Source organism: Dermacentor andersoni, chromosome 1, assembly GCF_023375885.2.
Source record: "Dermacentor andersoni chromosome 1, qqDerAnde1_hic_scaffold, whole genome shotgun sequence".
Taxonomy (NCBI): Eukaryota; Metazoa; Arthropoda; class Arachnida; order Ixodida; family Ixodidae; genus Dermacentor; species Dermacentor andersoni.
In genome coordinates, this window is record NC_092814.1 from 266,062,811 (window position 1) to 266,084,292 (window position 21,482).

The 21,482-nt window shown below is 46.0% G+C and overlaps 1 protein-coding gene across 2 annotated transcripts in view; it reads left to right on the top strand.

Moving 5' to 3' along the window:
* Nucleotides 1-21,482, top strand: part of LOC129380905 (uncharacterized) — a 69,748-nt gene that overhangs the window by 34,232 nt on the left and 14,034 nt on the right. The window contains exons 2-4 of one of the 2 annotated variants that reach the window (XM_055063097.1): nucleotides 14,263-14,379; nucleotides 17,220-17,341; nucleotides 19,668-19,775. In XM_055063097.1, coding sequence (XP_054919072.1) covers nucleotides 14,306-14,379; nucleotides 17,220-17,341; nucleotides 19,668-19,775 — 304 coding nt within the window. In that variant the 5' untranslated portion in view covers nucleotides 14,263-14,305. The remainder of the gene's footprint in view (nucleotides 1-14,262; nucleotides 14,380-17,219; nucleotides 17,342-19,667; nucleotides 19,776-21,482) is intronic. The other variant, XM_072285930.1, reaches the window with a different exon arrangement.

The following is a 21,482-nucleotide window of genomic DNA, read 5'->3' on the forward strand; positions in this document are numbered from 1 at the left end:
CAGGCCGTTTTAGCTAAGTTTAGCCAGAGGTAAAAAATATGCCGATGCACTCTAAGACGACGCGAAAAGTGCATGTTGCTCAATTTTGTATGCAGTGTCACGCTATTTTTTGTATTTTGCTTAATTAGATTTTTAGTCAAGATTAATAAACCAAATTCTGATGTGACGAAGTTAGGAAAAGAAATCTAATTATAAAATTGCAGAGCGGTTTACAAAACGTCCGAATAAACAGTTTCTGTCTTTCTATATATCCCTTGAGTATTAGTGTATTTCAGCTTACTGATGATGCCCGCGAAATACAAAACAACACATGACATGCCCGCATGGGCGTCGTGATTGCACTCTTCCGAAACATTCCGCGAACAAACAACCACAGGCGTGCTGACGCTTGAAAGGCGACAGGGCAGCGACGTAGGCATTGGCTGTGCCATTTACGCTAGCGATGTGCTCCCCTCGCGACAGTTCGTTATAGCGATAAGCAGACACAGCGGTTATCGCTTCTACTGACGAAATTAACAGGTCCGTCATTTCGCGATAGCTGTAAGCAAACTGAACATCTCTAAATAAAAGAAACTCAGTTTTCAGAAGGCTGAAAATTGTAGAATAAGAGTATTCTAACTGACCAGACGCAGTCTTTGAATGAATTTGTGTTTATTTTTCATGCGCTTTCCCAGCAAGCGCTCGAAGAGGTCACCTTCTGCAGCGATACAACACTGGGATCTTCTGAGAAAGCTTGCTGTTGCTGCCTTGAGCACCGTCGGTGAAATTCTCTGGCAGACTTCAATTACCTTCTCCTGTAAGGCTTCTGGAGTCGTCGTTTCCGTCGTGTATACGGGATCCTTAATATAGCCCCAGAAGAAAAAGTCAAGAGAGTTGAGGTCGGATGACACTTCCGGCCACAGCACAGGCCCGTTTCTCCCTATCCATTGCCCTGGGAAAGTAACCTCAAGGCTTGCTCGTGCTTGACTGTCGTGCTTGACTGGCCCCGTCGTGCTGACACCACATTGCGTCAAGCTGGGCTAGTGGCATGTTGCAGCAGAAGTCTTCAACCTGCCCTTTGAGGAACTGACATACCTCTTGCCGGTCAGAGGGTTGTTAAAAACATTGGGCCAATGACTGTACTGTAATATATTCCGCACCAAACGTTAAGAGACCACTGATATTGGTGGCGGGATATTCCCAGACGTTGGGGTTTTTGCTCACTTCCATAGTGTGCGTTGTGGATATTTACTTGGCAATTTCAGGAAAAGTTCGCCTCGTCAGTCCGGAAACCTTGGTGAGAAAGTCAGATTCCTGCTCCTCCTGAATCAAAATCCAATGCGCATAGTCGATTCTCTTTTGGAGATCCCTTGACTCCAGGCATTGATGCAACTGCAGGTGATAAGGGTGCAGTCCAGCTGTTTTCAAAATTATCCAGGCAGTTGAGGTGAACACACGGAGCTGTGCGCTCACGCTGCGCGTGCTAGCGTGTAGATTAGCCGTCATGAAAGACAAAACGTTGGAACGAACCTCATTACTTATGAGTGAAGCTCTCTGCCTCTTCCTTGTGAACCTTCCGGCTTGCTTCAACGACTCGTAGGTGTTGAATATTGTCATTGGGCATCACGAAATTGATCGCGCTTTAACAATCTATGCACGATAGTCTGTTTATCACTGCCTGGAACTACCACCTATCACTGCCACCACGTCCATCAGTCGCTTTACGCAGTACAGGAGATAACGGTTGCAGGCATGAAATAAAGAAACGCAAAGGAAAGCATGTTGGCCACAATCGAATGCCTACTTTGGGCACCTAATGTAGCTACCCACGGAATATCGATGAAAACGTGAGACGCTTGGTCCACAGAGAAACATATGCATGCTGCTCGTTATCCTACACTTGAAAGCTAAAAGACTTTCCGTAGATGTTGCGATAACATCGAAATGATGGTGATGTCCTCAAGCGAACGCGTTGCAATATGTCGAGTCCTCACAATGGTGGCGGCGAGCGACGATTGCTTCTTTTTGTCGCCTGCTAGCCAGAAAGCGTCCAAGGCTCTATGAGGCCAAAATCTACTCGCCCAGAGAAAAACGAACGCGCACCAAAGTGCGCCGCGCGGTTGTAAGGGCAACACGTGAAAAACGCATGACCTCTGGCTGGCTCTGGCAGCGCGCGGGTAGCGAGAACAAGAAAATTAAAGAGACTCAATGTGTCTTTGCGCATAAAAGCTAAAGTAGAAAAATAAATAAGAACGCAGTTACCTTTGCTGACTTTAGCGTCTTGACATGGATGCTTTGGCGCAGGTGAAAAAAATGTTGATATTTTTTTCTATGACATGATGGAACAAATGAACCATGACAACGCTTCGTCTCATAGAACCTCGCTGCGTGCTTTGTCAACTTGTCCGATAGTGTGTTTATTTCACATGTCTCATTGTATAGTCCGATGTACCACTTTAGAAAAGTCAATGCACCTTTGACGTCAAATGTTTATAAGAACATTAAACTCACAAAGATCCGGGATTCAATATGTAAAGGACGACTTTGGAAATATCAATGCATCTTTCACATCAAAAGTTTATGTGATCTTTATACCCATAACATTTCGGAATTGAGATCCATGCGGTCGGTAGATACCGCGGCCTCTGCGATATGCCGCGACGAGCCCGCTCGCCACCAAAGCGCCTTTGAAACTTTGTGCTGGGATGGGGATGTGTGTGTGTTGGGGGGGAGGGAGAGGCGTTATGCGACTCCAGGTGCATGGGCGTTGCCACGAAATCCAGCCTGAGTTCACAATCTTCGCGCCGAAATGTCCTTTCGAGCATGACAAATACATTCTAGACAAAATGCAGAATGATTTCCGGCGTCGGGGGTTGTTTGGTCGGCGGTGCATCGCAGCACAAAAAAATTTCGGGGGGGGGGGGGGGCTCATGCTCCATAAGCCCCACCCCCCTGGCTACGCCCCTGATATATATATATATATATATATATATATATATATATATATATATATGTGTGTGTGTGTGTGTGTGTTCCGTTCCGCAGAAGCTGATTCAAGTGATGGAGTGATGGATTCAAGTGATTCAGGTGATGGAGGCAAAATTCTGATTGAGGCGGCGAAATTAGGAACAGAGGCCAAGGAAGCGGCGAAATTCTTTTACGGAGGAAGGTTTGGGAAATTCAGCAACTGCACGGAGCTTGGCGGCGTCAGGGAGAATACCGTACTACATGGCCTAGAATGGTGAGCTGACTTGCGCCAAAGTGGCATTTCTTCAGGTTGAGTTGAAGGTATGCGTCAGTTAGGCATTGTAACACTACAGAGATGGGGTGCGAAAATCGAGCGAACACACACACACATACGCACACACACGCGCGCGCGCACACACGCACACACACACACACACACACACACACACACACACACACACACACACACACACACACGCACACGCACACGCACGCGCACGCGCACACGCACACGCACACGCACACGCACGCACGCACGCACGCACGCACGCACGCACGCACGCACGCTCGCACGCACGCACGCACGCACGCACGCACACACACACACACACACACACACACCGGGCGGACCATGTAGCTTGAGCCAAACTCTAAAAATATGCAACCCCGCAGAGGCGTCTGCGTCAGCAGACGTTTGGTGTGTTGCGACACCACGTACCCGAGCACACGAGGGCTGGACCCTCCCGCGTCTAACCGTGCGTGGCTTAGCCGTGTCCGGGGAAAAGGGGATCCTGGGGGTTGAGCCAATGCCGGGTGTTTGGACCTTTACGGCCCCCTGGTGGCGGCAACACACCTCTTTGGCCTCCGCTTCACGTAGACGGCACCCCCGGACTGACCCACCCGGGGGAAATCGGTAGTTGCCTTTTCCTGTCTCTCTCTCTCCCTCCAGCCTTCGTCTTTCTCTGACTTTTTCACCTTTCCTGTCCGCTCCTACCTTCCGTTTACTTCCAATTTTTCCAGGCGGCAAGGGTTAACCTTGTGTGAATAGCCAACCTAGGTTATTTCATATTCGGTTATAGTAATTACGTACAGCTGGCGTTTGCAGGACCTGTTTTTACAGTTCCTGCAAACAGTTCCAGGTTATAAAAAGTTACAAAAAGTTACAGTTCCAGGTTATAAGGCGTCGAGGATGGCAAGCGGTGATCTCCTCTTGGAGCTCCGCGATCAGAAACAATATGAAAAATTGTCAAAACTAGTGTCGTTTGGGGAAACCCAAGTAATTATAACCCCGCACCGCACGATGAACACCACCCGTGGTGTTGTCTCCGACGATGACTTGATGGAGCTCACTGAGGCTGAACTCTTGGAGGGCTTCAGTGAACAGAATGTCATAAGTGTTAAGCGAATTAAGATCAGGCGAGATGGTAAAGAGATCAAGACGAAGCACCTGATACTCACTTTCGGTTCAAGTGTCCTCCCCGAGTCCATCGAGGCCGGTTATATCAAACTTCGTGTTCGACCATACGTTCCCAATCCTCTCAGATGCTTTAAGTGCCAACGTTTCGGCCACAGTTCACAGAACTGTCGAGGCCGTCTGACTTGTGCCAAGTGCAGTGACAAAGAACATTCCTCCGAAACGTGCCAGAACACTCCACATTGTGTTAATTGTGATGGCGAGCACGCCTCGTACTTGCGGTCGTGCCCTTCCTGGAAAAAAGAAAAGGAAATCGTTACAATCAAAGTCAAGGAAAACATAACTTTCAAGGAGGCACGGAGGCAGGTATCATACCTGCCCAAGAAAACCTTTGCCGATGTGGCGCGTCAGGGGGCAGCGTCACAACGGCCTCCGGCGGCTGTCCGACTCACAAGCAGTGAGTCGGCAGTTACGCCTTCTGCCCCCGCGGCGGTTGCAGCTAGCGCTGCTCCGTCAACCGAGGAGAAGGGACCATCGACACCGAAGGTGGGCGTAGCCGAGGCTGCCTCAACTTCCCAGGTCCCTTCCAGCGCTGGCAACAGCCGGCGAAGCCAAATCCCGCAGGGTGCCCCATCGACCTCCGGGCTGGTGGGCGCAGGGGTCTTGCCCTCCAAGGCGGGACTCCCCCTGAAAACTTCTCGCTCGCAAGAGCACGTGTCCGGCGCCTCACAAGAGGCAATGGACACAACACCTGTCCTCAAGGCGCACCAAGCGCCTAAGGAGCGGCGAGGCTCGCTCGAACGCTCCAGAAAGGGCAAAACTCCCGTTACAGGGCCTCGAAAGGGCTCTGTAATTTAATCACTGTAATTTCCATAATCACTACTTCTGTTTCTGTACACACAGCACCTATTAACTCCCAATATGGATACACAAATAATTCAATGGAACGTCAGAGGTCTTCTCAGAAACCTCGATGATGTGCAGGAACTTATACAAAAACACAATCCAAAAGTGCTGTGTTTACAGGAAACACACTTAAAATCTATACACACAAACTTTCTCCGAAAGTATGTTACGTTTCGGAAAGACCGCGAGGATGCTGTCGTATCATCTGGCGGTGTAGCCATTATTGCTGACAGAAGTGTAGTGTGTCAGCATTTAAAGCTCCAAACGGCCCTTGAGGCAGTGGCAGTTCGAGCCGTACTTTCAAATAAACTCATAACAATCTGCTCCTTGTATATACCACCACATTATCACCTTCACAGACGAGACATAGAATCGTTAATAGATGAACTCCCGGAGCCCTATTTGATTCTTGGTGATTTTAATGCACACAGTAGTTTGTGGGGCGATTCACGCTGTGATGCGCGAGGTCGCGTGATTGAACAGCTGCTTTTTTCTTCTGGAGCATGTCTCTTGAATACAAAGGAACCTACGTATTTTAACCTGGCTAACAAGTCATATTCTGCCATAGATCTTAGCATTTTATCGCCGACACCTTTACCTTATTTTAAATGGAGTGTGCTTAATAACCCGTATGGAAGTGACCACATTCCAATAATCTTAAGTACGACGGAACAAGATCAACTTCTCCCGCAGGTCCCCCGGTGGAAGGTTGAATCAGCCGATTGGGAACGGTACCGAGCTCTTACTCATATGACGTGGACTGAGATGTCCGGTATAGCCATAGATGATGCTGTCACATATTTTACAGCTTTTATACTAGATGCCGCCTCTAAGTGTATTACCCAAGTGAGCGGCACTGGTTCTAAGCGGCGTGTTCCCTGGTGGAACGATGCATGTAAGCAAGCGCGGAGGAACCAGAACAAAGCATGGGCGCTGCTTCGCGATTCGCCAACAGCAGAAAACCTGGAAAACTTTAAGCATGTCAAATCACAGGCGAGGAGAACGCGCCGACAAGCAAGACGAGAGAGTTGGGCAAAGTTTATCTCAAGCATTAACTCTTACACAGATGAGAGAAAAGTCTGGAATAGAGTGAAGAAAGTTAACGGGCAACAAACATATTCCTTACCTTTAGTAAACAGCCACGGAGAAAGTCTGAAAGATCAAGCCAACTCTCTTGGTGCACATTTTGAATACATATCGAGCTCCTCGCACTACTCCGAAACCTTCCTAAAGAACAAAACGCGAATAGAACAGCAAAAGTTACAAAGAAAATGTGCTAAAAGTGTGGCGTACAACGAACCATTCTCCATAGCAGAACTGCAGGCAGCACTGAACTGTTGTAATACATCCGCCCCAGGTTCAGACCGCATAATATATGAGATGTTGAAACAACTACCCCCCGAAACACAAAAAACCCTCCTTTACCTTTACAACATTATATGGTTTTCCGGCGAGATCCCCTCTGTTTGGAAGGAGGCTATTGTAATCCCAATTCTAAAGCAAGGAAAGGATCCTTCCTCTGTATCAAGCTACAGACCCATAGCATTAACAAGTTGCCTCTGCAAAGTTTTCGAAAAAATGATTAACTGTCGCCTACTACACTTCCTCCAATCAAACAATTTGCTCGATCCATACCAGTGCGGTTTTCGGGAGGGTCGATCTACCAGTGACCATCTTATACGCATCGAGGCACGTATCCGTGAAGCTTTTGTCCATAAGCAGTTTTTCTTATCTGTATTCCTTGATATGGAGAAAGCTTATGATACTACGTGGCGGTTCGGGATATTGAGAGACCTCTCACACTTAGGTATACACGGAAATATGTTCAATGTTATCGAAAGCTATCTGTCAAATCGGACATTCCGTGTTCGAGTGGGCAATGTTTTGTCACGGAAATTTGTACAGGAGACTGGAGTGCCGCAGGGCGGTGTGCTCAGCTGCACGCTCTTTATAGTAAAAATGAATTCTCTCCGTCTACACATACCACATAACATCTTTTATTCAACATATGTTGACGATGTGCAGATAGGATTTCAATCAAGTTCTCTCGCAATCTGTGAGCGACAGGTCCAGCTTGGTCTTAACAAGGTCTCCAAATGGGCTGATGAGAACGGGTTCAGACTGAACCCACAAAAAAGCACCTGTGTCGTTTTCTCTAGAAAAAGAGGCCTGCATCCTGATCCTGAAATTGTGTTGCATGATGAGCGTCTGCCTGTAAACAGGGAACATAAATTTCTAGGCATAATTTTAGACGCGAAATTAACTTTTATACAGCACATAAAGTATCTTAAAAACAAATGTATGAAAACAATGAATATCTTAAAGGTTCTCTCACGCACAACCTGGGGCAGTGATAGAAAATGTCTCATGAACTTGTACAAAAGCCTCATACGCACACGACTAGACTATGGAGCCATATTTTACCAGTCGGCTACTCCAAGTGCTCTAAAGATGCTAGACCCTGTCCACCACTTAGGAATTCGCCTGTCCACAGGCGCCTTTAGAACAAGCCCAGTGGAAAGCCTGTACGTTGAATCGGATGAGTGGTCACTGCATCCGCACAGAACATATTCGTCTTTCATGTATTTTCTTAGAGTGAACGGAAACAGTCAGCATCCCGCGTATTACACCATAAACGATTTGTCCAGTTGTCAACTTTTCCGCAACCGGCCCACAGTGGCACAGCCTTTCTCCATGCGTGTTAGAGACATGGCTGAAGAAACAAGGGTTCCACTGCTTGAATACCACCTTATGTCCCCTGCTATACGGCCCCCGCCGTGGCAGCGGCAACCAATAGACTGTGATACATCTTTCGTAGCTGTTACAAAGCACGCGCCGGTCGCGCATATACGAATGTACTTCCTCGAGTTACAGCACAAATACTCCTCTCCTGAATTCTTTACAGACGCATCGAAGTGTAATTCTGGCGTATCTTACGCAGCGGTCAGTCCATCCTTTTCAAATGCCGGTGTTCTGCACCCTAACACAAGTATTTTCACAGCAGAGGCGTACGCGATATTGGCTGCCGTTAAACACATTAATGAATTTAATATCCCAAAGGCAGTTATATACACAGGCTCTTTCAGTGTCGTAAATACTTTAAAAACTGTCAGGAAATATCAAAACCCCGTAATTCTATCTCTTTGCTCAGCATTATGCACAACCTATGAGTCCAAGCAGCATATCGTCGTATGCTGGGTGCCGGGGCACCGAGAGATAGAGGGAAACGTGTTGGCTGACCAGCTAGCCACATCCGTCCACGCGAACGCTTCCAACACTTGCACGACTGTCCCTGTAATGGACATCAAGCCCTCAATAAGAAAAAAGCTAAGGGCTTTCTGGCAGCGCTTGTGGGATAAAGAGACAGAAAATAAATTACATGTTATCAAGCCGTATCTTGGCAACTGGCCGCCGGTATCAAAGAATCGCCACACAGAAGTAACACTTTGCAGACTCAGGATAGGACACACATACAGCACACACTCATACCTCTTGTCCGGTGGCGATCCACCCACGTGTGATAACAGTGGTGAGCCACTTACCGTGCTTCACATCCTGCTGCAATGCACTCAATTAGACGCTAATAGGAAAAAGCAATTTCCATTACCACATTGGCAGCTAATTCCACTCCATCCTCAAATGATTATAGGTATAGAACCTCTCTTTAAACATGAATCCCTGTTTCGATTTTCAAAATATGTACATAGTTTTCATATTATAGCCCCAGGAAATCCGTAGCACAGGCTCTAACAGAGGTTTCTGCTGCGGTAGGTGCAATAAAAGAAAGCACCGGCCTCCCAGCCTTTGGGCTCAAAGGCCCCCCGGAGGCATAAGTGCTATTTACATATTCTTGCATTTTAGCTCCATGATCACTTATCACGCGTACTATATCCACAGACCATTACATGTATCACTATCATAATTTTATGCTATATACTATTTCACGCTTCCATGACACTGATCGATTTTAGGCCACTTTAGAGCCATGTTACCTCCCACCATCGCCACTCACAAATCAGCGCTTAACACAACATTATCAGTCATGGCGCTCTTTGGCCATAGCTGGCCCTTGCGCCACTAAACAACGCACATCCATCCATCCTAAAAATATGCAAATGCCACGTTGCTCGATAGCACCAAGGTAATGTTTGCCATCGCTTGGAGATATTCAGATTGGTATTCTTTGCATTCCGCCTAGTTACATAATTAGTCTTAATTAGTTAGTCAACTTCTCAAACATTATAACTAGATGAAAATGAGAAATCAATGAGAAAATTGTAGAGCAAAATGAAAAACTGCCGATACAGCTTTCTGTTGCTCAATGCGTGCTACATAAGAGTGTTTTTCCGAGCATGAGAGAAGCCCACGAATTCACGAAAACTGTCTGGAGCAGTCAGTCACGCGGCAATTTTCCGTGCGCCTTCCACGAAGCCGTGGAAGATACATCAGCGCAGGGCCCATAATATTGTATTTCAGTGAATGCTTATGGCGGCCACGTCGCCATAAAGGTCAATGAGAAGGCTGACGAACTCGCCAGAAAGGTTCCTGGACGAAGGAAACTACATTGTGATCCACATGTGTCTACCCGCTGTTCGGGTCTGTGTGATTCAACGGTGATAGGGCGAAGCGATCATTGTTATATAAAATTGACCCGTGCACACGTGGAATTCAACACAACAGCAGATCTTAGGCGACACTTACAGACATCCATTCGCAGTTTTCGACTGGCAGGGGCATACGCATACAAACAGTTTTAAAGCGAAGTTTTCTTTGGGAACCCTCTCGGACTTTCCTCACCGTCACTGGGGGCTGCTGTCTGGCCGAATAGCTCATACCTAAAGAAAAAATTGAATTGCGCGTCCCCGATGACGAGACCGAACATCGCGCAGAGGAGCCCGATGTTCTAACCATTAGGTTACAATCGCACGTAAACTTCGATCGTGGCAATGTCAACTACAGCTTTTCGAAGTGATCGCCGCGTGTGGAACACTGCTCAGTGCAATACGTAATTACTTGGACCGATGTCAGCAAGTGATCTGCAACTGAGGGCAAATATATTCTTGAAATGCTTTTTTTAGTGGACGCAGAGTTAGTGGACACATTTGTGATAAGTAGTCCTCTACGTTTAGGGGTATAGTGACGCGGTTATGCTCTGCACTGCCGACGGTACCTGAACGGAGGTGCCGTGTTTGGGCCTGCCATCTATTTATTACGTCAAAGACTCTTGCGTATACTTATGAATGAGTATCGACTGCGAAGTGCATGTGTTATTCGGTTGTTACCTTCATTAGTTTCCCTGTAAGCTTTTCTTTTCAATTTGTTTATTTATTTAGGTATTTTCATTTATTCCTTCAAACTTTGCTGCATAACATAGATGGAGTAGCCGAGGTACTGATTACCTCAATCTACCCACAGCAACAAAATCTGTTCTTGTTGTTGATCTTGTTGTTTAGCCTCAAACATGGCAAGGACCCACAACGAGGAGCGTGCCTATAGAACCTCGCGGTATATAAATACACGAAAATTAAAAAAAAAGAATGAGACTGAAGGATAGCAAAGGATAACCGGAAAATGAATAGACAATTAAAAATATTTAAGAGAAAGAGAAGGTTTACGGAACAATTCAGGTCCTAAATAAATAGAAAGAAATGTAATGGCGACACTAAAGAAAGAAAGAAAATAACCCGGTAAACGGTTTCGTAACATGCAACCAAATCAGTGTCGTGATGAAATGGGTGGAGATGGTGTCAGAATAATAATTGTTGGGCTTATAGATATTCGTTTGCAGCTTATGATTCCTCTCTGCTTATGGGTGTGGACATATGTAAAAGTAGAAGAATGAAGCATAATTTTCGAGCGTTTGCTTGCATTATTTTTTGCCAACTCATTCGAGCTTTTTTACATTTACCCTCTAGCTGAAATAAATTATTTAGGTGCACCGTTTCTGTCGCTCTGGTTTTAGCCGCGCGTCTTGTATAGCGGGTATCAAACGGGTGTCGAACTTGACCTGTCACTATCATCAGCTTGATACGAGGGCCCTGATCGCCAGCTCGCTGCTGTGTTCTGCCTGGCATACTTGAATGTGAGTACTCCTTTCGTTAACGACTTACAGGCTGTTGTGTCTAGGCGCTGACCGTCTCTCCTCGAATATACAATCTACACGATGAGCTAACCTAAGTATACGTTCTATTGTCGCTTAGTGGGGACGGAGAACCGGTCATCATGCGAACGAAGAAAAAAAAAAGAGCGACGCAGCCTGGACGAATATAGCGTTCTACCAGCGGGTAACACTCTGGGATCGAATTTAATAAGCATCAGGCACAATTCACAAAGCTCTTCGTTCGTAAGTGGTCGGCTGATCGCCTTCGCTAATCGTATGCCCAGCATAAAAATTGGGTCGAATTTTCTCTTACGAGTGATTCTAGCGTTCGTAAGTGTTCTTTGCCATTGGGCGGTCACCTTCGCTGATAGTATATCCTGCATCAGGATTGGCTAGAATTTTTCTCTTGCGGACAATTCTAGCGTAAGAGCTGTATTTCTTTTTTAATTTGGGCCCTATATGGTTATACCCCTATCCGCTATATTCTGAAAGAAGCAAAAGTAGAGTCAGTGTCAAATGTTTACGGACTACGGGACCTGAGAAAAGACAGGGGCCGAAATCAGAAAGCTACTCCTTAGTGGGCGTATTTTGCTATCGGCTAGTCATCTTCGCTAACAATATGTCCAGCGTCAGGACTGGCTGGAATTTACTCTTAAGAACAATTCTAGCTTAAGAGCTTTTTGTCAATACGGGCCCTGAATATTTATGCAACCCGGGTATTCAACCCCACATTGCAAGCCTCACCCGCCGTGGTTGCTCAGTGGCTATGGTGTTGGGCTGCTGAGCACGAGTTCGCGGGATCGAATCCCGGCCACGGCGGCCGGATTTCGATGGTGGCGAAAACACCCGTGTACTTAGATTTAGGTGCACGTTAAAGATCCCCAGGTGGTCAAAATTTCCGGAGTCCTCCACTACGGCGTGCCTCATAATCAGAAAGTGGTTTTGGCACGTAAAACCCCATAATTGAATTTTTTCATTGCAAGCCTGCGCCCTAAATAGCACGTATGTAGGGTGTTACGACTATCGTGGGCTATCATCATCATCATCATCATAATTTATTTACCGTTAAGGGACCCTAGTAGGGCATCACACAAAGGGGGGGGGGGCAATCATCCGTAGTAAACAAAGGTCATTTCTACAATGAAAACATATCGTCTCTAATTCAAAGAAATTCACGGCGCAACCTAGACCAGGACAAAGAACACAAACACAGGATGGGCGCCAAACTTCCAACTGAGTTTAATCAGAACGAGAAATCTCTTATACCCAGAATTATGGCCCAGCAACTAGCTCAAACCAAGGTTCTGCTCGACCATGACTCTCTCTTTAAAGCGAAGCTTTCTGTGTGGATGAAACCAACTGTATGTATGTTAGCAACTTCCTGCAGAAGCTTCCACTTTATTTTCTCTCTTTAATAATATAGCAATTTAGGTACAATTACCCAGAAAAAAACATTTAATTAACTTTATCACCAAAATATTATTTCAAGGTTTGTAGCGCTCATTTGAAAACACAATTTTAAGTCGTTTGCGTTGCGTTATCGTTCGCGTAGCTTTTTCTCGTGCTTAAAACAAAGCGGCTAGAGCTACGCAGACGGTTAAACGTCGCAACAGAAAGTTATGTTCTCAAATGAGCTCTACAAACCATGCGTTGGCACTCTTGCCATAAACTTAATAATTAAATATTTGTTAATTAATCGATGCTAATTACGTTATTAATAAGGGCATAGAATATACTGGAGGCTCTCCTCCAAGAGGTTGCTAACAAGATACAGTAAACTTTATCTGCGCTGAATGCATCGCTTTTAATTTTTCCAAACATGGTCCATGCTCGGTACACTTGATACATGCGAATAACATTGTGTCACGGTTTTGCTATCTCCGGTCACAAACTTCTCGGAAAGTGACCGCTTTCTCGGATCCTGCAAACCGTAATCTTTTGACGCCGATTGTGATTGATGTATACTTACTATAATATAGCAATCTACTGTTCATCTGCTGCTGCGCCAAAATTTTTAATTAACGCGCCAAGGTTGATGTTTATTTTTCTTTGCGTTCATGACAGTTCTGGTTTGTTGGAAGAATGTCTCGTGCTTCGCTGTAACATTCCATGGGAAAAAAGAAAAGTCGCAGGGAGATTAATGTTACAGCGCGTGTGTGTTCTCTGCGTCTTTGTCCTGAAACGAAAACAGCAAAATGTCTTTTCTCTCTCTCTCTCTCTCTCTCGATGACGTTGCATACTGAGAGACATGGCAGATGACGGAATTTTCAGACCTGCTGAGAAAAAAAGATAACAGCAGATCATTTTGTCAGTGACAAGTCAAGAATGCAGCGGCTGTAAGTTCCCTTCAAATGGGAACGCGTGGCGAGTGAATGACCTCGCCCTAGTTCTCTCTCTCTCTCTTCATCCTGATTCTTTGTGTCCATGTCCTTGCCTTCGACTTGCTTGTCATGTCATTCCTAATCTTGTTGGGGAAGCTTTTTGTTTGTCCACCCCCACTCTGATCGATACCCGTGTCTGTGAAGGGATCAGGTGGGTCTTTCGCGGTGCACCTTCTCGGGGATGATGCCTGTCCCCCGCCATTTTTGGATCTGTCTCTCCTTTGACCCCCTTCGTCACTAGCCACTATATAGGCGATTAGCGCCAGTGACCGTTCTTTCTGGACTATTCAGACTCACTTGTTCACGTTGGTGCCTATTCGCTTTCGGTGTTCTTGGTGCAATTCTGACACAACAGTCACGAGAATGGATGGGAAATTAAAGAATGTCTTTACAAGATGCCGCCCTTATAACACGTTTCATGCGTGATTACGTCGTGGGAACCTGGCACACTAAAAGCGTGCAGATGCATTGTTCCGCGCATTTCCATATTGATAACGACAAATTCACAATTGCAGTGATCGAATTTAAAGAAAAGGAAACTCCCGTGGCAACAGGACCATGCTTCGCTTCCTGGCTGTGTCCCTGCTTGTGCTCTTCTACACTGTGCCAATGCAGTGCGCTACAAGTACAACGTAAGCCATGCGTATTTTCATTACCCCCTTGTTCAAATAATAGTCTAGACACAACCATGAGGAGCAGATTATAAACATCAGGCATAGTAGAAACAAAATGTGTTTGTAAAACATTACTGTAAATTTTTAATGAAAATTAAATTTACAATAAAGCTCGTAACTGTCAATAAAAGAGAAACAAAGTACGTGGAAGAAAAGCCAGCTTTGCCTCCGGTGGAAGCCGCATCCATATCCTCCATATAGGCGCTGCCGTCTAGGCGCTACCAATCTGTGTAAGTTCGCTACCTGCAAAAATGCGCAGGTCTCCAAAAAAATTCGTCCACGGACAACATTCTTACCTCGAGCACATAGTACCTGCTAATCAGACGCAACTAGGGTAACGCAGTGTTGCCGCAGCATGAAGCACGTGAAGCGGGTCGTGTCCTCTGAGATCGAAACGGCACACTCCTCGGAGGCCACGAACGAGTTTGTTGCGGCATTATACGCCAGGAATCGGAGACAGTTCACAGCGTGTCAGAAGTATTTAACACGGGTCACCTATCGCTCTCAATGCGTCGCGCATATTGGACGTTTTTTTTTCGTCTATCTTTTGAGTCCTTCACATCCGGATAAATTTCCACAGCTGCTGTACTGGATATTTAAGTGGCTTTAACAACAATACATTGCCCGTCACATTGTGCTTAGCACACGCCTGTTGCCTTGATGGCTCGAGCTTCTTTAAAGTAAGTACCCTGTATGAGAACTGAACAGAAGAGAACATGTGGCGTAATAATGACTGTGCTCTCGAGACAATTCAAGCATCACCTAAAAGTCGCGCTCCTTGAATCGTAATGCATGCTGCATGCGCAAATTGTCTGCGGACGAAACACGGCGATGTGAGGGCGTGGGCCACCGTACATTTTCCCTCTTTTTTCGTGATGCTCTTTGACACATTGATTTCTCTCGTGAGAGATTCGAGGTAGGGTATGCTAACCACTACCTCCCAAATGTTGCACACTCTTCACCGCTCCTAGCATGTATATAGCAAAGGGCACGCTTATGGATAAATTAGTTCAGTTCGTCGATTATACGAACACGATTCGACCTCGATTCGTACGAACACAAGTCAAGATCTTTAGGAACACGGCTACCGCATCGAGCACTTTAGGAATACAGAGGGTTGATTCGTCTAACATCGCAAGCAAATTCGGCAGCGGGGCAGTGTGAAGAATACAGGGTCTGTCCCAAAAGTAAGGATACAAGTCGCGGCGTTACGCGCACGTGCGCTTGATCAGGAAAACGGCGGTGGGTGAAGGTGTGGGAACCTTCAGTTTCACTATGCGACGAGCTCAATTGGCTTCGCACAGGAGAAGCGAGTGGACGTGCTGTTTCGGCGCTGCGTTACGGCAACAATGGAGCGTACCTAAGAACAGCGCTACACGTGGTGAAGTTTTTCGTTAAGCTGAGCAAGTCCCCTGACCGTGTTCCATGACTGCAAGGGAATCGCCCAAAAGGAATTTGCTCCCTCCGGGGCGACTGTAAATGCAAGTTTCTAGGTGGAAAAGTTCTTCACAGACGGAGACAACGCGTCTTGCGCATGCGTAGAGAGATCGCAACATCGTGGGTTCTGCACCACGACAATGCTCCATCGCACACGTCGCTCGCTGTCAGGGAGTTCTCATTTTTTTTTTTTTTGACCGAACACGACAAACCCGCTGCTCCAGCCACAATACAGCCCCAACCTATCTCCTTGGGATTTCTTCCTGTTTCCGAGGATGAAACGCGTGTTGAAAAGACACCGATACGACACCGTGGAAGACGTCCAAAGGGCCGTAACAAAGGGGCTCGCGGATATTCCAGAAAAAAGACTTCCAAGCCATCTACAAACAGCGGGAAACTCGCTGGGCTCGCTGTGTCGATGTCCAAGGTTCTTGTTTTGAAGAACACTAGGTGTACTGAAAGATTTTGTCAAATAAAGTGTGCTTTCTATACTCAGTCTCCGTATTTTTAGGACAGAACCTGTAGCTTTAAAAAAAAAATTAGACAGAGAATACCCCTGAGAGAGAGCACATAGTTTTACTGCCTGTAGTAGATAACTCGCGTAGCCGGACGTCAATGACATGAGGAATCACAGTCAATAGCTTGCTAATTAACAAACCTATATTAATAAACGTTAACTAGCCACTTTAGAGAACATGTAGCTGATGTTGCACGTGCTCATTCATCAATTGAAGCCGGTGATTTCTCAAGGCAAGTTCACTTAGAATGAATCTTGAAACTAGCACCAGTTTTGAAATGAGCGCTGTAAAACTTGCGACAAAATGCATTGTTGCTCCACCTATCTTTTTTTTTAACGAAACGTCTTCTTAAATAGTGCCGCACAAGTTTAACTGAATCTCCAGTGTATTTCGCCGCACAATTTGAGAACGGCCTATCTACAAACTGGCATCTGCCTCAGTATATCTAGTAAGTGCATGTATACCTAGCGACCTCACTAATACCAACTTTCACATTGCAGTTTTCACCGTGCAAAGATTATTTAAAAGAGAATAAGTGAGTTTTTGTTAATGACTTATGTGTATTTCTATTTCTCGTTGAAGTAATGCCCCTTTTCTTCGAGTATTCTACCTGACGGAACAGATGTGATTGTAAAGGACACGCGTAATTGTAAGAGACACGCAGTGAGACAGTACCGAGACGATACATTTATGGGAATAGCAATAAACAGCCACGCACTGAAGCTGATTCAATAAGTAAGCGACATCACAAACTTCTAAAGCGCTTAAGTTAATCTGGACGGTTCGCAATCATTAGGAAAATCCTAGCTAATTTGTCTGTATTTTGTTCATCGTTCTGAGCAGCTCTCAGGCCTGCGAAACAAAGCTCTGCACCGAGGACTGCGCAGAGCGCCACGGATACCCGATAAACGTCACCGTGGTTGGGACGTGCGAGAACGACACTTGCCGGTGCAATTTCTACAATTGTGAGTGCCAGAAATGTTGCGCATGGTGGCCATCGTATTGTTCTGCCGACCGTACTTGCCTTCGCAATGGTTTACCAACGCACCAAGTGGGGCTCAGATAACGACTGTTTGTCTCAGCACTGTTTGCTGCGGAGTTCTTTAGTTTGCTGCGTAAGGATGCTTTCAGGTTAAGGCAAGTTCAGTGACAACTTGCTATAGAGCAGCGCAGACCAAGGGTCGAATTAACAGAGCTTTCCATTTCGTAAGAGCTGTTTACAATTGCCTGACCACCTTTGCTAATTATATGCCGAATATCACAATTAGTTCTAGCGCAATAACATTTTAGCGAGTACGGCACTAGGTTTTTAGTCGCCCTCAAGCTTGCATTGTATGCCTCTGTGGCCAGGTGGCCAGCATATCGAGACATGTAAGAGACAGTTGCGTACACGATAGATAAGCCAAGTAAGAGATTTTTCATCCGAAAGACGCGAAAGATTGTTCGATGTTATTGATATGGTGCATCTGCGAAATGGGGTCCACGTACGTGTCTCGTTCATACTTTCTTAAATGGTGATGATTGGCTTACTCGAACTTGGTACAGTTAGTCACACCCACGTGAAGCCAACAGAATAAGAGCCAACAGAATAAACGCGAACCGCATGCTCGGTTACATAAAAAGAAACTTTTCTAATGCACCCATTTCACTCAAACTCCTTCTTTATAAAACACCGGTTTGTTCAAAGCTTGAATACGCCGCGTCGATATGGGACCCTCAAGCCAAGTCACTTATATCTGTGTTGGAAGCTGTTCAGAACCGTGCCGCTCGTTTTATCCTCCACAACTATGACCGCACATCAAATGTCACACTAATGAAAAACACTGTCACTACCATTAATTTCATTGCGCAGAAAAATTTCACGACTCTGTCTTTTTTAAGATCTACAATCTGAATCGTGTTTTGACAAACACAAAAACGCACCTATGTTTCATCGCGCATTGACCATCCACGCAAAGTAGGCGTTCCATCTTGTCACACTACCCCTCGCTCAAATTCTTTCATTCCAACTACGTCATCCGAGTGGAATCACTTGCCAGCAGATGTGGCCCTTGCTGCCGATTTCGAGCATTTTAAGAAAAAGTTAAGTGTCTGCATTTCTTGTTCATGACATGTGTGCCCTTCGTTTCGTGGTCCCTCATGAACTCTGTGTTACTGATTTCTAGTTTGCCTTGTTAGTTCTTGTTTTCTTTTCTCGTTTTTTTTTAGCTTTCCGTGAATGTGCACAATTGCTGAAATCTGTAAAACTCAGTGCAGTGAACTATATGTAATGCTGTGACCCATTAATATATTTCCATTTCTTGTTATCTGTGTTATTGTATGTCTTGTTCGACTCCCTTCAATAATGCCCGCAGGGCCATGAGGGTATTGGAAATAAATAAATAAATAAATAAATAAATAAATAAATAAATAAATAAATAAATAAATAAATAAATAAATAAATAAAAGAGCATCGCGCGTGTAATGCGAAGACGTGTGTTTGTATCCCATCTGCGACCAGTCGTTTCTTTATCTACTTTCATTTCCATTTATTTGTCATTTCTTTAATTCAAAGCGTCCAACATGTACGAAGCAAGTGGAAAATGCCGAACAACCGTCGAGCAGTATAGCAGCTATGTAAGCTGGTCGCTTCATATAGTAATATCGGGATGTCCAGCATCAAGGTGGGCTTGCTTTTCTCTTACGAACAATTCTAGCGTGAGGGCTTTTTTGTGAATACGGGCGAAGTGCTGCTGCGGTGGGCGCAAAGCCCACAACCTCCGCATGACCTGTGTGGTGGCTGGACATAAAGTCTCAAACACATCATGTTACGTTTGCTAAACAATTCGCGAGAGCGCTGCAATAGGTCTGGCTCACCAACCCTGAATCCGTATCCAACGACAATGACAACAAGCCTTGCGTTGAAGAACTGCCATCGTAAGAGCATGTGCCAGCCAATTGTGATGACTGAGATTTCAGCACCGGACTTGAGTCAGAATACTCATTAACTTTTATCCCGTAGTATGCCGTGCTCCTGCAGTGGTAATAACGGATGACAAATTCACGTGGATTTCTTTGCAACAGGGCTGTGTAGAAAGACTCAATTCTTAACGCTGTCACTCCGTATGAAGCTGCGCTTCTGAGTAACTTACGTGAATCTGGGATCGTAACAGTCGGTAATAAGACGACGTAGCGACATGCCGCCTGAGTCATACAACCCCCACGTGCTAATAATTGACCACGTGAGCGCGCATAAGACGCAAAACCTAGCCGTATACATGGCTGAATGGTGCATGACCTCCTCCTGTGCAGACTGCGAAGAAAAAACGTGCGCTGACGTCTGTCTCAAGGACTATGGTCACAAGAAAAACTTGACGTCGTTATGCAAACGCAGGATGTGCTACTGCTACTGGCATAAGCGTAAGTAGTGTCCAATTTACATCATTTCTGTTCTCTTTCAGGCCTGATTCACACAGCCATCAAACACCCCGTCATTGTCAAGGCATCAGCGTCCGTCAAAAGACGGCAGTTTCTCGCCCGGTTCTCCTAAAGAAAAAAACAAAATGGGACGCTGGTGCCGTTGGCCGATGCTCTTAAAGGCCCTGTGTCGCCGAAAGTCATCTGTCGGCGTCCGGCGTCGGGCGTCCTGTGAGCGAAAATTGCTGCAGATATTCTATACGGCACTTAAGTTCTTCTATCACGAAGGTTGCTCATATCTTGCCTTACATTCTTTACAAAGTTCTTCCTCGGAATTTTTAGAATGACAGCCCACAAACAAATGTCATGAAACAAAACACCGACAGAGCACGCCTTTTATCTTAAATCTTTTCAGGCTGAAATATTAGAAGTGCGAAACAATAACAGAAGATGTTCCCACGCAAGAGGCCGCGTTTCCACCAGAAAGCTAGCCTTCGTGCCTAGCGTTCGCCGCCAGCATTTCCCGGTAAACATTACGGTTACGTAAGCTGCAGTGGCCGGGAAGCGTGAGAGAGAGAGAGATTCAAAGTCCTTGCTGGGGTCAAGGGAGGCCGGGGGCCGGGAGACCAGCCCCACTGGAGCCTCCCTTCCTCAGGCGGCGGCCAGACCTTGAGTCTTGGCGGCGTCATCGCCCAGCCGGACAACCCAGATTTCATCCTCCGGGCATTCACTGAGCAGCATGGACTCCCACTGCTCGGGCGTGGTGATACTGAATGTAGGATTGGTGATGCGTCTGATGGTGTGTGGTGCTGCGGGGCATGTCCAGATAACGTGGTCGAGATCTGCGCGTGGCGCGTGGCATGTTTTACAGCTCGGTGTGAAGGCATTGGGGTAGACGTGACGATACAGGGATGGTGTAGGAAAGGTGCGTGTCTGTAAGAGTCGCCACGTGGTCAGTTGATGCTTGTTGAGAGACTTGTCGGGAGGGGGGTATTTGAGGCGGTTTTTGCGGTAGTACGTGAGGATCTCGCCACAGGTGATCAATCGCTCGCGCGCGTGGCTGAGAAGCAGTCAGGGATCTTTGAATATTATCGCGTTCGACTCTTAAAGGCGAAGCTGAAGCGTCCTCCAACTTTTTTTGAAGAAAAACCGGCGAGGAAACGCTGTCTCGTCAAGTACACCGGTGCCTTGGCGGTGGCCGGACGGGACGTTGGACGGCTGTTTGAATTAGGGGGTCTTATACGTGTATGGATGGGAGAGCCGCTATGCACACATGTGTCCTGCTCGACAGGAAACACATGGCATAAACCTTCGCATTTAATGCAGTAGAACATAAGCAGCCTGTACTACTGTCATTAACATTATGACGTACGCTTAAACTTTGCTATCTCTTATGTAAATAGTCGCTTCGAATGCATAGCGTGATTTGGTGTAGCGTTGGGGCGCTATAACGTAAAACTATTCCAAACTTTTCTAGTCCAATTCTGCTATAAGCCCTCCACGATTGGTCAAAAACTTTTTTCGACCACGCCCACTTCACCTGTCTGTCACGCGACGTCACGAAAACCGCGATACTTCCCCATCTGATATGATGTGTACACACTGATTATGCATGATTTGACAGAAAAAAGAAACAGTTATTTCTGATTCGACTACTTTTCGCCATTAGCCGTCGGCTATTGGTAAAGTTTTCGGGCTGCACCTACTTCA